The sequence below is a fragment of the Leucopleurus acutus genome, assembly GCF_964270905.1.
Source record: "Leucopleurus acutus genome assembly, chromosome: X".
In the NCBI taxonomy this organism is placed as follows: Eukaryota; Metazoa; Chordata; class Mammalia; order Artiodactyla; family Delphinidae; genus Leucopleurus; species Leucopleurus acutus.
Window position 1 is genome coordinate 117,265,963 of NC_139148.1, and position 15,622 is coordinate 117,281,584.

Consider the following 15,622-nt stretch of genomic DNA (forward strand, 5'->3'; position numbering starts at 1 on the left):
ATGTGTTGGGTTGCCTGATCCCACACCAAAAAGGCCCTGATGGTTATGTTTGGCAGTCTGCTTTTTATAGTTTTTGTCTCCTGCTGATTTCATTGCTTCCATGTTACACATAGATATAGACTCTTTCTGCCATCGCCAGCAAGTCTAATCTAGAGCAACTTCTCTTCTCCCTTTATCACAACTTTCTATTTAAATGCTGTTTTCCAGTTTACAAAGTGCTTCCACATACCTTATCTCATTTAATCTAATTTGCTATTTCTAACCAGTTTGGGGATGAGCAACCAGATTACCCATAATTCCAACAGGCTTCAATAAATAAAAGTAATTAGGCTCTGAGTGAGGGTCTGAGGCAGTCTCCTAGGAATAAAAGTGCACAAGTCTAAGGACAAAGATGGGGCATCTCTTTTGCAGCCCGGAGCTTCCCCGACCATTCAGTCATTCTAGCAATCATTCATTTAATAAACATTAACTGAGCACCTGCTATGTGCCACGTTCTGTACTGATTGCTGGCGTTATATGATCAAGCTCTGGTTCCTGCCTTTGAGAAGCTCCAAGGCTAGTAGAGACGGAAATGTGTCCACAGATTACCATGGTGAGAGTGGGCAGGTAGCGAAAAGGTAGCTGGGCACAAGGGATTATGGGAAAATGGATGCTAACTGCCCAATCCAGCAGAGATTTCCTAGACAATCCGATGCTGAGGCAGTTCTCAGCTTGGGGGCAGACACTAGAGGTTGCTAGATGGCTGAACTCTAGATAAACCAGGGAAATAGTTGTCGACTCTGGCTGTGCATTAGAATCACCTGGGGAGCTTTCATAACCAAATAATAACTTCAGAAAACTTTGGGGCAGCACTTACTCAAGCCAAACATATACACACCCTATGGCCCAGCAGTTCCATTCCTATGCATAAACCCAGCAGAAATGTGCACCAGAAGACATGCACAGGGATATTCATAGTAGCATTGTTCATAGCAACTCCAAACTGGAAACAACCCAGATGTCCATCAACAGGTGAATGGATAAACAAAATAGGGGACATCCACATGGTGGAATACTACTAGCAATAAAAAAGAAAGAATGACATGGGGAACTCGTACAAATACTACCCTGAGTGAGAGAAATCTTCTACAAACAGATACATACTATATGATTCCACCCATATAAAGTACAAGACAGAAAAAAAGGAATCTATTGTCTTAGAAGTCAGGGCAGTGGTGCCCACTGGTGAGGGGTAGTGACTGGGAAGGGGCACAAGGCAGGTGGTTTTTGAATGCTGATGATGGTGTGTTTCTTAATCGGTGTGCTGACTGTACAGATGTGTTCAGTTTGTAAGGATTCATCAAACTCTACTTAGGATTTGTGCAGTTTCCTGAATTCATGCTATATGGCAATAGAAAATTCGTTTAAACATTAAAAAAAAGAACAAGAAATACCAAGGCCTGGGTCTCACTGCAGACCAATTAACCCAAAAGCTCAGTGTGGGGAGATCCCAACATTTGTATTTTTAAAAAACACCCCAGGTGGCTCTAATGTGCAGCCATGTGTGCAAACCAAGGTTAGGCGTGCCTATATGTATCGATAGCTCCTCTGGGGGGATAGCCTGGCATGTAGCAAAGGGAACAAGTTCTTAAGTAAGGTACGTCAACAATTACATTCTGGCTCCATTTTGCACTGGCAGTGTGTGGCATTTGTCTGGATCATGCCCAAACCTCAGTATAATGGGAACAATATCCCCTCCCTCCCTGGAGTGTTGTGAGGATTAAATAAAATAATATACTTAAAGCACCTAGCACAGTACCTAGAACATAGTAGGTGCTTGAGAAATGGTAGGTACTCAACTCCTTTTCCTCCTTCGTGTCTAAGTTCCAGTGATGAGCAGATTGCTGTTAACGAACAAAACTCACGCTCTCCAATTTCTCCTCCTGAATGAGTTTCTTTGTAAAGACTGAAGTAATATTATACTTGGGCTAGTGATGTCAAATGAATGTCGGACATTTCTGGGCCCTGGTCGCTCACTCTGTTCAGCACCTGCTACCCCGGAAGGTGAACGGAGGGGCGGCAGACTGTAGGTAAATACAAACCACAGACTCTCCTTTGGAAAGCTTTGTCCCTGTCCTCACTCCTAAGAACAGCACTAGCCATGTGAGTTGGCAAAAAGAATAGAAAAAATTAATAGCTTGGAAGACATTCCATCCATGAAATGTGCCAAATGAAACACTTTTGTATAAAATGTCATGTTTTCGTAAAAACAAACAAACAAAACAGAATCCTGGGCTGAGAGCAGGAGATTCAGGTGAGAGTTTTGATGATACCACCCGTCAGCTGTATGACTTTGCTTCACTAAACTTTTCTGTTTCTCTGGCCAATGAAAGTAATGCCATCTCTCCTACAGCCTTTACAAGGGCACAGTGAGTTTCAGATAAGATAAGTAGAAAGCTTTCCAAAAACTGAAGCAGCAAAGAAAGGCAAGACTGGAAATTTACTTTTTTCCAAACTCCAATCACCAACCACCACCCTCCCTCCCCAAGACTGAGAACTCTCTGATATTAACTGCTCCAAGTGTACGCAGAGACTCCACCAGCCTGAAGCTCGCTTATGTAAGAAGAGACTGCAGCACTGCCTGGCATGTAGCATAATACTTTGCTTAAGAGAAATCCTTGGAAATGCCTCAGCTGAAGTACAAGGGCAAGCCCAGGCCTTACGTTTTGGAGACAGGCGCTCTCAGTCACGGAACACCAGAACTGTGGCTCGAGCAAATGATGTCATCCGAGCTCCTCTTACCATGGTCAATGTCAAAAATTAAGACAGGAAGTTCAAGGACAAATTGTGGGGTTCCCAGGCAAATATAAGTTAGAAAAGCAGTTTGGACCTTAGAATCTTGCCTTAAAAGTTGTCTCCTATTCTGTAATGGTTTTTGGTTTATGTGAAGCTTTTCTTGACAAAAACATACATAGTTGCATAGAAAAATATATTCCATTAGGACTCTATTTTTACTCCCACTACGCATTAAGAAAAGAAAAAAAAATCATGTGAGTCACCCCTAGATTCAAAAACAATATCAAACCAAATGTAAATATATAAGATTCTCGAAGAGACAGAGATAAACTTAAGGGCTCTCCACTCTAGAGCTAAGAAACGAAATCGCTCACATACCTGTTGGGTTCCTAAATGACTGGAAAATGAAAACTCGAAATTAACCACAGGCACGTTGAACACCTTGGAGATACAGGACTTTCCCCATCCACAGACCATTCCTGCGACAGACCTGTGTACTCAACACCGAAAATACCCCCAAATGTACAGATGCCGGGGGTTGAGGGGTGGGGGGAGGTCAAGTTAGTATCAAAAAAATAGTACTGTTGACTACCGCCCTGGTTCCGGGGGAAAGAAGGAATCCGGTCTGATGCAAAGCTCGCGGCCAGAGGCGGACAACTCGCCCCTAAGTTTGGCGCTTCCCAGCTCTCCGCCCGCGGCCCCCGCCCCCGCTCCCCGCACCCCGGAGCTCAGAGCCCCGCGAGGCCCTGGCGGAGGACGGACCCCGCGGCCACGGCCCGGGGAGGAAAGGCGGCTCCTCTCCAACCGGGGTCCTTCGCCCCCACCCCAGGCCCTCGCGCGCTTCCCTTCCCCTGACGCCCTCGCCCCGGGGCAGGTCACCTGGCTCGGCCGCTGCCCGCTGCTCCTCCGGTTGCTCGCTCGGTCCAGCCGCGCCGCCGCCGCCTCCGGGAAGCCGCTCGCCCTCCCGAGTCACGGGGCCGGCGAGCGGGCGGCCGAGCCCGTGCCAAGGCTGCGGGAACAGTTCCACCCGGCCGGAGCTGGGACCCTGCCCCGAGCGCGGCCGCCACCAGGGCGAAACTGGAGAGCTGGGCTCGGCTCTCCAGGGCGGGGAGGGGCGGCTGCAACTTTGCTCCTGGACGCGGGCGAGGAGGGGGCGCCCGTCTCCAAACTCCGTGCAGCGCCCGCAACCTCTCCAGTCCGGGGATTTTTTTTAATGCCACCCTTTTTTTTAATATAAAGGGAAGCCAGATTCTTGCCCTCAAGTTCTTGTTTCCAGAGCGGCGGGGCCGCTGGGAGGGCGGAAAGCTGGGTGCGGGAGACGCGCCCCGCTGGGTGCGCTGGCGGCGAGCCGGTCGAGGGCGCGAGGGGCAGCGGCGGACGGGCAGCGGCTGCCCTGGGAAGCCGCCTTCGCGGCCGCTCCGGACCCTGCTCTCAGTACCTCGCTGGCCCCCTCCAGCCCGGCGCCCAGAGCTCGGGAGGGAAAGCGGCCTGGAGGGACCGGGCCAGCGGCGTGGAAGCAGTGACCCGGACCTGGATCGCCGAAGTAGGAACTGGAAGTGACAGCGGCGCAGGGTAGAGCCGCCGCCGCCGCCGCCGCTGCCGCCGCCGCCGCCCGGGTAGCTGTGGCAGCAGCAGAAACCGCGGAGCAGCGGCGGCCACACTGCGCATGCTGCTGCCGCCCAGTTCGGCCCCGAGCCCCGGGCTGCCGCCGCCTGGCCTGTAGCGGGCCTCTGCCAGAGCCTCGGGTGGGAATCCCGGCCTCACAGAGCAGCCCTGCCTGGTGGCCCGCTTCCTCCTCCAGCCCCCGACGCAGTTCGGACGCCCCAAGCTCTTTGGTGAGCCGCTGAGACACCCCAGCAAGGAAGCGCTCTCCAGCGGCCCTCCACATCCCTCCTTTCCCCCAGCTGTCCTGGCTGCCCTTCCCGGACTCTCGGATAACAGGCCCCACATCAGATCGTCTCTTTGATGGAGAATGAAAAGGTTCGTGATAGATGGGAAATATTTCCGACCTTACTTGAAGTCCAGTTTTTACAGAAATACAATGCAGTCGGTAGATTAGGATGGCCAGAGTCATGGGTGTCATTTGATGTAACTCACGGCAATTCCAGTAGGAGTGTCAGATTGGCTCAACAGAAAGAAAAAAAAAAAAGACCAACAACTTACAAAATCCTCTTTAGTCTTCCCACTAGCTCAAACTGAGCGGCTAAATATACAAGGCTTTCCCCAGCGGAAACTGATGGAAACGGGCCAGTTAAAAACAGTGTCCAACAGTGAGACATTACCAATCACTACTCCAGTCTCTTCATTTTACAGATGAGTCAACCGAGGCCGAGGGAAGGGGACTGTGACTTCTCCGAAAGAAGGTGGCAGGTTCAGGGTCTGAAGGAAGGTCTGCTGCTACCCACTGCAGCTACTGCTTTGTTGCCTGGCCTTCTGCCTCACTCCAGGCACTTGGCTCCAGGAAGGCTTTGCTCTCCTAGAGCCGGAGCTCTCTTACCGGAGATTTCGCCTTGACTCATGAGGAGAGCAGCCCCTGGGAAACGGCAGATCGTCCATCCCACAGGCCCCACTTTGGGGAGGGCGCCCCTGCTGTTCCAGTGACAAGGCAGACAGGAGGCAGTGAGACGGAGGCAGTGAGACGGAGACAGGAGGGGGCAAAGAAAAAGCCATACTGATACCAGCTGATGAGAGAGACAGAGAGAAGGAGGGAGAAAGAGAGACAGAAGCACTAACTGAGCCTCATGTACATTCAATGATATCCTTCATGAGCAAAACATCTTTTTTACAAAGTAGGGTTGGCCCAGGAGCAGAATAGGAGAGGGTAGGGTATCCCTGGCAATATGCGGGTCATAAGGGTGGCAGGTGACAAAGCAGAAGTACCTGTTAGGGATGAGGCAGGGAGAAAGGCTGGCTGAAAGGAAAACCAGAGGACTAGAGCTGAGACACACCAGTCCTTCCTGGGGCTGTAGCCAGGACCATGCAATCAGAGAGGTAGCACCCTGGCCACTCTCAAATGATCGCAAGAACTGTATCTGTCCCTGATTCCCGCCAAGTTCAAACGCAGAACAAAGACAAAACTAGCATTGCTAGGACAGTGTTGTCAAGGGGCTTCCTGGTCACATTAGCGACACACTACCTAGACATGAGGATTCTTCCATATGTTCTGGAAGATTTTCTCTTGAGGCCTGAGTGTCCTCCCTGCCCCCTCCATTCTGTAAATAAATAAATAAGAAAGATGTATTTGTTTTGCAGAAAAGGAAATACAAATGAACTCTAAAGGCATGAGAGATATCCAAACTCACTAGGAATCATGGAAGTCAAATTATAGCAATAAATGAAATACCATTTTCACCCAACGTTTTAGCAAACATTGAAGATAAATAATATCCAGGGCCACCAGGGACATGAAGAAGGCACTTTCTACACTGTTGGTAAGAGTATAACTTCAGCATTTTTGTAGAGGAATTTGAGAGTATCAAATTTTCACACAGTAATTCCACTTCTATGAAGAAAGATGCAACAAGAATAATGACAGATGTGCACAAACCTCTATGTGCATATACAACATGATCCACTGGTATTTATCCCAGGAATGCAAGATTGATTTAACAGATGAAAATCAATCAGTGTAACACAACATATCAGTACAATAAAGGACAAAATCAGTGGTCATCTTAACAGATGCAGAAAAAGCATTTGACAAAATCTGGCACCCTTTCGTGATAAAAACACTCAAAACCTAGGAATAGAAGGGAACACCTTCAACCTGATAAAGAGCATTGAAAACCCACAACTATCATGATGCTTAATGGTGAAAAATTGAAAGCTTCCCCCTAAGATCAAAAACAAGACTAGGCTGTCCACTCTCATCACTTCCATTCAACACTGTATAGAAGGTTTCAGCCAGGCATATTAGTCAAGAAAATGAAATAAAAGGCATCCAGATTGGAAAGGAAGAAGCAAAAGTATCTCTGTGCAGAGATGACATGATTTTGTACAAGAAAATCACATGGAATCCAATAAACTATTAGAACTAATGAACAAGTTAAAGTTGAAGGACACAAGATCAATATACAAAAATCAACTGTATTTCTATGCACTTGCAATGAACAACCCAAATATGAAATTAAGAAAAAAATTATATTTGTAGTAGTATCAAAAGGAATAAAATACTTTGGAATAAATTGGACCAAGGAGATATAAGGCGTGTACACTGAAAATTACAAAACATTGTTGAATGAAATTTTAAAGACCTAAATCAATGGAAAGACATCCTGTGTTTATGGATCAGAAGACTTAATATTGTTCAGATGGCAATATTCCCCAAAGTAATATACAGACTGAACACAATCCTTATTAAAATTCCAGCTGGCTTTTTTGCAGAAATGGACAGACTTATCCTAAAATCTATATGGGCATACAAGGGATCCAGAATAGCCAAAATTATTTTGAAAATGAAGAACAACGTTGGAGGGCTCATGCTTTCTGATTTGAAAACTTACTACACAGCTACATTAAGCAATTCAGTGGGGGAAAGAATAGTCTTTTCAACAAATGGTGTTAAGACAACTGGATATCCACATGTAAAAGAATGAATTTGGACACCTATTTCACACCATACACAAAAACTAACTCAAAATGGATCAAATAACTAAATGTAAGAGCAAAACTTGAACACTCTTAGAAGAAAATGTAGGAGTAAATCTTCATGACCTTGCACCAGGCAATGGTTTTCTTAGCTATGATACCCAAAACACAAGCAACGAAAGAAAAAAAGATGAATTTGACTTCATCAAAATTTTAAAACTTCGTGTTTCAAAAGATACTGTCATCAAAATACCAATGGCATTTTTTACAGGACTAGAACAAATAATTTTAAAATTTGTGTGGAAACACAAAAGACCCCAAATAGCCAAAAAAATCTTGAGAAAGAAGAACAGAGCTGGAGGAATTATGCTCTCTGACTTCAGACTATACTACAAAGCTACAGTAATCAAAAGAGTATGGTACTAGCACAAAAACAGACACATTGATCAATGTAACAGAATAGAGAGCCCAGAAAAAAACCCACACACTTATGGTCAATTAATCAATGACAAAGGCGGCAAGAATATACAATGGAGAAAAGACAGTCTCTTCAATAAGTGGTGCTGGGAAAACTGGACAGCTACTTGTAAAAGAATGAAATTAGCACATTCTCTAACACCATACACAAAAATAAACTCAAAATGGATTAAAGATTGCATACTATAACACTCCTAGAGGAAAACATAGGCATAACACTCTTGGACATAAATCACAGCAATATTTTTCTGGATCCTTCTGCTAAAGCAAAGGAAATAAAAACAAAAATAAACAAATGGGACCTAATCAAACTTAAAAGCTTTTGCACAGCAAAGGAAACCATTGACAAAATGAAAAGACAACCTACTGAATGGGAGAAAATCTCTGCAAATGATATGACCAATAAGGAGTTAATATCCAACATATATAAACAGCTCATACAACTCAATCGAAAAAACAGACAACCAAATTAAAAACTAGGCAGAAGACCTGAATAGACATTTTTCCAAAGAGGAAATGCAGATGGCCAACAGGCACATGAAAAGATGCTCAACATCGCACTAATCATCAGGGAAATGCAAATCAAAACCACAATGAGGGGCTTCCCTGGTGGCAGGTTGAGAGTCCACCTGCCAATGCAGGGAATGCGGCTTCGTGCCCCGGTCCGGGAAGATCCCACATGCCGCGGAGCGGCTGGGCCTGTGAGCCATGGCCGCTGAGCCTGCGCATCCGGAGCCTGTGCTCCGCAGCGGGAGAGGCCACAACAGTGAGAGGCCCACGTACCGCAAAAAAAAAAAAAAAAAACCACAATGAGATATCACCTCACACCTGTCAGAATGGCTATCACGAAAAAGAACACAGATAACAAATGTTGGGGAGGTTGTGGAGAAAAGGGAACCTTCCTACACTGTTGGTGGGAATATAAATTGGTGCAGGGCTTCCCTGATGGTGCAGTGGTTAAGAATCCGCCTGCCAATGCAGGGGACACGGGTTCGAGCCCTGGTCTGGGAAGATCCCACATGCCGCGGAGTAACTAAGCCCGTGCACCAAGACTACTGAGCCTGCGTGCCACAACTAATGAAGTCCACGTGCCCTAGAGCCCACGCTCCGCAACAACAGTAGCCACCGCAATGAGAAACCTGCGCACCGCAACAAAGAGTAGCCCCCGCTCACCGCAAGTAAAGCCCATGCGCAGCAACAAAGACCCGATGCAGCCAATTAATACATTTAAAATAAATAAATAAATAAACAAACAAATAAATAAATTGGTGCAGTCACTGTGGAAAACAGTATAGAGGTTTCTCAAAAATAGAGTTTTGTAGAAATGTAGAAAATGTAGAAAACATTATATATTAGGTTTGTAGATTAGGTTTGTATATTAGGTGTATGTTAGGTTTGTAGGTTTGTATATTAGGTTTGTAGGTTTGTAGAAATGTAGAAAATAGTATGGAGGTTTCTCTAAAAATAGAACTACCATGTGACCCAGCAATTCCACTCCTGGGTATATAGCCAAAAAAAGCAAAAACACGAATTCGAAAAGATACATGCACCCCAATGTTCATAGCAGCATTGTTTACAATTGCCAAGGTATGGAAGCAACCTAAGTGTCCATCAACAGATGAATGGATAAAGAATATGTGATATATTATACACACACACACACACACAATGGAATACCACTCAGCCATAAAAAGAAGAAAATTTTACCATATGCAGCAACATGGATGGACTTGGCATTACGCTAAGTGAAATAAGTCAGACAGAGAAAGACAAATACTGTATGATATCACTTATATGTGGAATCTAAAAAATACAACAAACTAGTGAATAAAACCAAAAAAAAGCAGACTCACAGATATAGAGAACAAGCTAGTGGTTACCTGTGGGGAGAGGGAAGGTGGGAGGGGCAATATAGGGGTAGAGGGGAAAAAAAGGGGTTATTATGGGATTATATGAAATCATGTGTGTGAAACTTTTGAAATTTGTAAAGCACTATAGAATTTAAAGGATTTTTCATTCAATAAAAAATAATTTTTAAAAATTAAATTAAATTAAAAAAAGAAAAAGGGGAAATATTAGAAAAAAAAGAGAAACTATCAAAGTCTGGGAGGTGCTTCAGAGATACCTTTGTCTCCCAGGTGTCTCAGCAGACTTCCCTGACCAGTTGCTAGCTGTGTGATCCCCTAGAGACCCTAGGACACTGTAGCCATATGAGAACACAAGATGGAGGTCACTTGCAGAGGCCAACTGGCCACCCAGAGGGTCAGAAGGCAACAGCTCTTTCATGTGGTCACTGTGCCCCACAACCAACACTCAAATTGTCAGTGTTCTGCTGCATCTCCAGCTTCATTTTTCTACATTTCCAAATTGACCATTTCAAGCTGCCACTCTTTTTTATATAAATAATAGTGTGCTCTTGGCAATAATCAAGCCCTGCTCTTCCTGCTTTTCATACATTAACAGTTTTATAGCGTCATCAAAAAAGTATTCAGCACGCCCTATACTAGGCACTGTCTGAGAGATACTCTAAAGTGACAAGATACGGAAACAATCTAAATACCCATCAGTGGGTGAATGGATAAAGAAAGCTGTGGCATATACACACAATGGACTGTTATTCAGCCATGAGAAAGGAGGACATTCTGCCATTTGCGACAATAGGGATGGAACTGGAGCACATTATGCTAAGTGAGATAAGTCAAATAGAGAAAGAAAAATACTGTATGGTCTCACTTATATGTGGAATCTAAAAAAGTCAAACATAAAAAAACAGAGAGTCAAATGGTGGCTACCAAGGGGTGGGGGTAGGGTATGAAAAGTGACGTTGTTTAAGGGTACCAACTTGCAAGGAGTAGCAAATATGCCGTAGTGCTCTAATGCCCGCTGTAGTGAACACAGAGAACAATATTGTACTATACTTAGGTGATGTGAGCTACAACGGCAGTTATATTACAATATATAAATCTATCAAAGTAACACATTGTACACCTTAAATTTACACCATGTTGTATGTCAAATATATTCAATTTTTAAATAATTAATTTTTTTAAGTTTGCAAATATTTATGTTGATGTCTGTCTCCCTAGCTACTTGGGAGCTTGAGACTGGATGGTCAGTATTCTTGGCTGCTTGAGTACACCCCAGCTTTGCTTTCAGTCTCATTCCTTATGTGCTGATTTTATTAGGCTTCCCTCGGGGTTCTAGGAGTGCCTTGGTATGGCTGCTATACACCCCTTACAGACATAATTTTGCTTTTTTTTTTTACAGGCATAATTTTGTGTACAAAACTACCTAGTAATAAGAGTGTGAGCAGCAATTATGCGTGTCTTATGTGCAGTGACATATGAAGTGTGTTCTAAGTGCATTATTTCATTTGATCTTTAAAACAATCCTATGCAGTAGATATTACTAATGTCTCCATTACACAGATGAGGAAACTGGAGCAGAGAGAGGCCAAGTAACTTTTCCCAGAGTCACACAGTCAGAGTCAAGACTCTGACCCAAGTCTGTCCAACTAGAGAAGGTACGTGCTTAACCATGATGCCAGATATTGCCTCCTTACAATATTCATCTGATGCTCAGGCCAGCCTGAATTATCAAAAAGAAATCAAAATATGCCTGGTGCCTTTCATGTAAGAAATGAAAATTATGTTATACTTTTTTAGAAAGATTTGTATCCAAAGTGGCTAAAAATTAATGGAGTAAGCATTAGTTATCAGAAAAATTCACTTATGTGAAATGACTCATTCTCCAACAATGCCAGACCCAGGAGGTGTTCCTTTTTTCCTTTTTTTTAAATTTATTTATTTATTTATTTTTGACTGTGTTGGGTCTTCGTTGCTACGCACAGGCTTTCTCTAGTTGCAGAGAGCGGGGGCTACTCTTCATTGCAGTGCGCGGGCTTCTCATTGCAGTGGCTTCTCTTGTTGCGGAGCATGGGCTCTAGGCGCACGGGCTTCAGTAGTTGCGGCTCACGGGCTCAGTAGTTGTCGCTCGCGGGCTCCAGAGCGCAGGCTCAGTAGTTGTGGAGCACGGGCTTAGTTTCTCCACGGCATGTGGGGTCTTCCTGGACCAGGGCTCGAACCCGTGTCCCCTGCATTTGCAGGCGGATTCTTAACCACTGCGCCACCTGGGAAGTCCCCCAGGAGGTGTTTCTGTATCATCTAGTATTCTTAGAACCACAAATAAGCTCGGTATACCTTCTGACAGCTTCAGAGTGCATAAATCACTGGCAACCTCACCATGTTTTTATTTATCAAATAAAAAAGAAAATACCATGATCTGCTCATAGCAGACATGATTCCATAAGGGATATAGAGTAGGTTACACCTACCTCAAAAGCCATACACACTCATGTGCCCATGCACAAACACACACACACACACAGAGTGCTAAAATTTGGCAATAGGGAAATCTGGAATAAAATATTCAGAGACAAGCATAGCTTGATGCTATGGCTAACTTTAGGAAAAATTCTGAAGGAAGCAAAATTTAAATGGGGCAAAGGTACTTGTACTACTACTACTAATAGCTAACACTTGGAGAAGACTTACTATGTAACACGCACTCTTCCGGGACACAGATTCACTGAAATCTCACACCAATCCTATGAGACAGGAGCTGCTATTCTTCCCATTTTACAGGTGGGGAGACTGAGGCAGAGAGGCACAGTAAAGTAATATGCCCAACGTCATAAACCTACTAGTGGGAGAAAACTGAGATTTGAACCTGAGCAGTCTAATGTCCGAATCCAGGCTCAAACCACTACTAATACTTCTCCACAAGTAATACTACTAAGGCACATCTACACTTCTTATGTCCTTGATCCTGTGCTGAGCATTCTACATACATTACTTCATAGATCTTTGGAGGTTGGAGGTCTTAGCTCTAAAGTATTATGCAGTATCTCATTTGATCCTTACCACAAACCCATAAGGTAGCTATTATTGTGTCCATTTTACAGATAGAAACACTGAGGCACAGAGACATTAAATAATTTGACACACAGGCGAAAGTATCACCTCCTTTTCAGCAACACCCCCTATACTTACTGTAAGGATCCACATAACATGAAAGAATGCAACGTAATTTAATTTACAATTTCTACCTCAGGGCCAGGTTCTTTCAAGGCCTCTGTTCTAAAGTGTTAGTGGGAAAAAGTGACAATAAGTTTTCCACTCTTCCCAACTCAGGAGGATTACAGTAACCCTCTGCAGCAGCCAGTGGCCTGCTTTGGGCTCCACTTAAGTAGGGACTCACACCATACAAGCTCTGGCACCAGAAGCCTGCTTTCAGGGCTTGGGTGCTATTTTTTAAAGGTACCATATTTTGGTTTTGTTTTTTGTTTTGTTTTTAATTGAAGTATAGTTGCTTTACAATGTTGTGTTAATTTCTGCTGTACAGCAAAGTGATTCAGTTATACATATCCATACATTCTTTTTCATGTTCTTTTCCATTATGGTTTATCACAGGATATGGAATATAGTCCTCTGTGCTATACAGTAGGATAAAAGGTACCATATTTTGCTCTCTTTTTCTTTTCTTTTTTTTTTTTTTTTTTTTTGGTGGCATGCAGGATATTAGTTCCCTGACCAAGGATCGAACCCTTTCACCCTGCAGGGGAAGCGCAGAGTCTCAACAACTGGACCACCAGGGAAGTCCAGAAGGTACATATTTTGAATTTTTATTTTGTTTTGTTTTGGAATTGGTTTCTGGAAAAGACAAACTAGCAAGCCACGACTGGGGACCACCAATCTTAATCATGGTTTCCATAAAATGCTTCCTCTGTTTCACAGTGAAAATAAACCAAGTACTTTTACTACAACACCATCTTCATTAGCAGAGTGAAAAACGATGACCACGAGGAAGGCAACCTGGGTGGGCTTACCTCCACTTGAAGGGCTGCACATCCTTTCAGGAAGTCATTGATGTTGTTGGTGCAGTCAGCTTCAGTTTGGGGCTCCAGACAGTACTAGGGAAACAGAGTCAAATGTCACTTGGAGACTGTCATCACATGTGGGTCACATCATTGCATTGCTCACTGATAAGTAGATAAGGTAGGCTTTTTAAGGCAGGGCCAACATTGCTGTCAATCCAGGAAGAGAAATTAACCACTGAAGGAAGTGATGCAAAAATCTAAACGGTCGGTCTTGTTTCAAATGTCAAGAAACCCTTAGTCCCAAGCCGTCTCTACTTACAAACTTTTTCTCATGCTTTCTGCCAAAGTGTAGTAATAGCAAATGAGAGAGACCCTGAAAGTTTTCTGATCCTGGTTCCTGCTTTCAACCTATTACCACCCTCCCTCCTCCTCATGATAATTTATTAAAAAGTATATTTTCCCCTTCACTGTTCTCCACATTTGATCACATTTCTCAACATTTTCCCACCATTTTATCACTGGTTTTCAAGTTTGAGAAATTACAAGCAAACGAATTGTACTCAGCATCACATTCCCTGCTGACCGTAAGAAAATAATAGTAGGGCTCCACCTTTAAACTTACTTAAAGTGCCCACTTTGTTTTTGTTTTGTTTGTTGGCCGCGTCAGGTCTTAGCTGCGGCATGAGGAATCTTTAGTTACGGCATGTGGGATCTGGTTCCCCGACCAGGGATTGAACCCAGGCCCCCTGCATTGGGAGCGTGGAGTCTTAACCGCTGGACCACCAGGGAAGTCCCAGTGCCCACTTTTTAAATCACATCCTCGTGACCATGGGTTTCCAACATTCACAATTTTGGATTTTTAAAAGAGAGTAAGGTTAGTTTCACTTTGAACACACGTTGCATTTGAAACATATATTTGGTTTCTATTGTTTTAACAGAATGTGTTGTAACATTTTGGATTATTTCTCCTGGTTGCTAAATAGCCTTTCTTTCTTTCAATGGATATTTTATTTCTTTGTGAAGAAAATCTACACTGAATTTAGTCATATCATCAATAAACACCATCTGTATCTCTTATAAATCATCCCATTTTTCCTCAGACTCACATGCACCCCAAGTTCAAAACATGTCCTCAGTACACAGGGAGGTATAACATGCATCTCTATGACAGAGCAAGCTCGTGACATGGGTGTTCTCCTTGTCCCTCGCACCAGTGGTGTAACAGGTTTTTACTGTACTAATCTTCGGTGGCCAATTACTAAAGGATAACATTTCATTTTCCGACTTTTTCCAACTACAAAAACAGAAAGAAAGTCGAAGTCTTAGAAAGAGATTAAAGTAGGAGCGTCCCGTGACCCAGGCAATCGAAAATCTCCAGAGTGACATTATTGCTGCTCTCTTGTGGTAAGCAACCCCAAAGATACTGCAAATTTCCCTTACCTTTTCTACAGAGCCAGGCCTAAGTCTGTTGATCAGTTTGCATAGCACTACCCCATTTTTCAGCGAGGACTTCAAGAACTCCTCCGGATCACAGATGGTCTTTTTGGGGGAATCTAATACTCCCAAAGATATAAGCCATGTCACGATGCGTTCTTCTGGATTCATTACTGAGGACTGTACACTCCGAACAGCTCTCTGGGGCAGCTGCAAGGACTAAGCCACATCCGCGATTGCATCTGCTGTTGTCTTCCTTTTTATGAGTTCTCTTCTCGTGCTTGCAGCGCAAAGCTCTAAAAGAACTTTTCTTAGACAACGGTGGAAGCCACTCCAATTATGGGATTTGAAAACCACAGAGCTCACACTCAGACATGTGGAAATAGAATGAATGGGGGGAAAAGAGTCCTGGATAACACTGGGTTTCTTTTTCAAAATCTGCAAAACAAATTCATTGGGATTAAAAAAGAA

At 43.8% G+C, this 15,622-nt stretch overlaps 1 protein-coding gene across 4 annotated transcripts in view; it reads right to left on the reverse strand.

Moving 5' to 3' along the window:
* The window catches only part of ARHGEF6 (Rac/Cdc42 guanine nucleotide exchange factor 6), a gene marked incomplete at its 5' end in the record, with an annotated part of 119,064 nt that extends 103,742 nt beyond the window's left edge, over nucleotides 1-15,322 (reverse strand). For 2 of the 4 annotated variants that reach the window (XM_082865278.1, XM_082865277.1), the window contains 2 exons: nucleotides 13,727-13,810; nucleotides 15,158-15,322. In XM_082865278.1, coding sequence (XP_082721404.1) covers nucleotides 13,727-13,810; nucleotides 15,158-15,322 — 249 coding nt within the window. Of the gene's footprint in view, nucleotides 1-3,153; nucleotides 3,321-3,654; nucleotides 3,744-13,726; nucleotides 13,811-15,157 lie in introns of those variants that run through there. The other 2 variants (XM_082865280.1, XM_082865279.1) reach the window with 2 other exon arrangements.
* Between the last annotated feature and the right edge of the window lie 300 nt (nucleotides 15,323-15,622).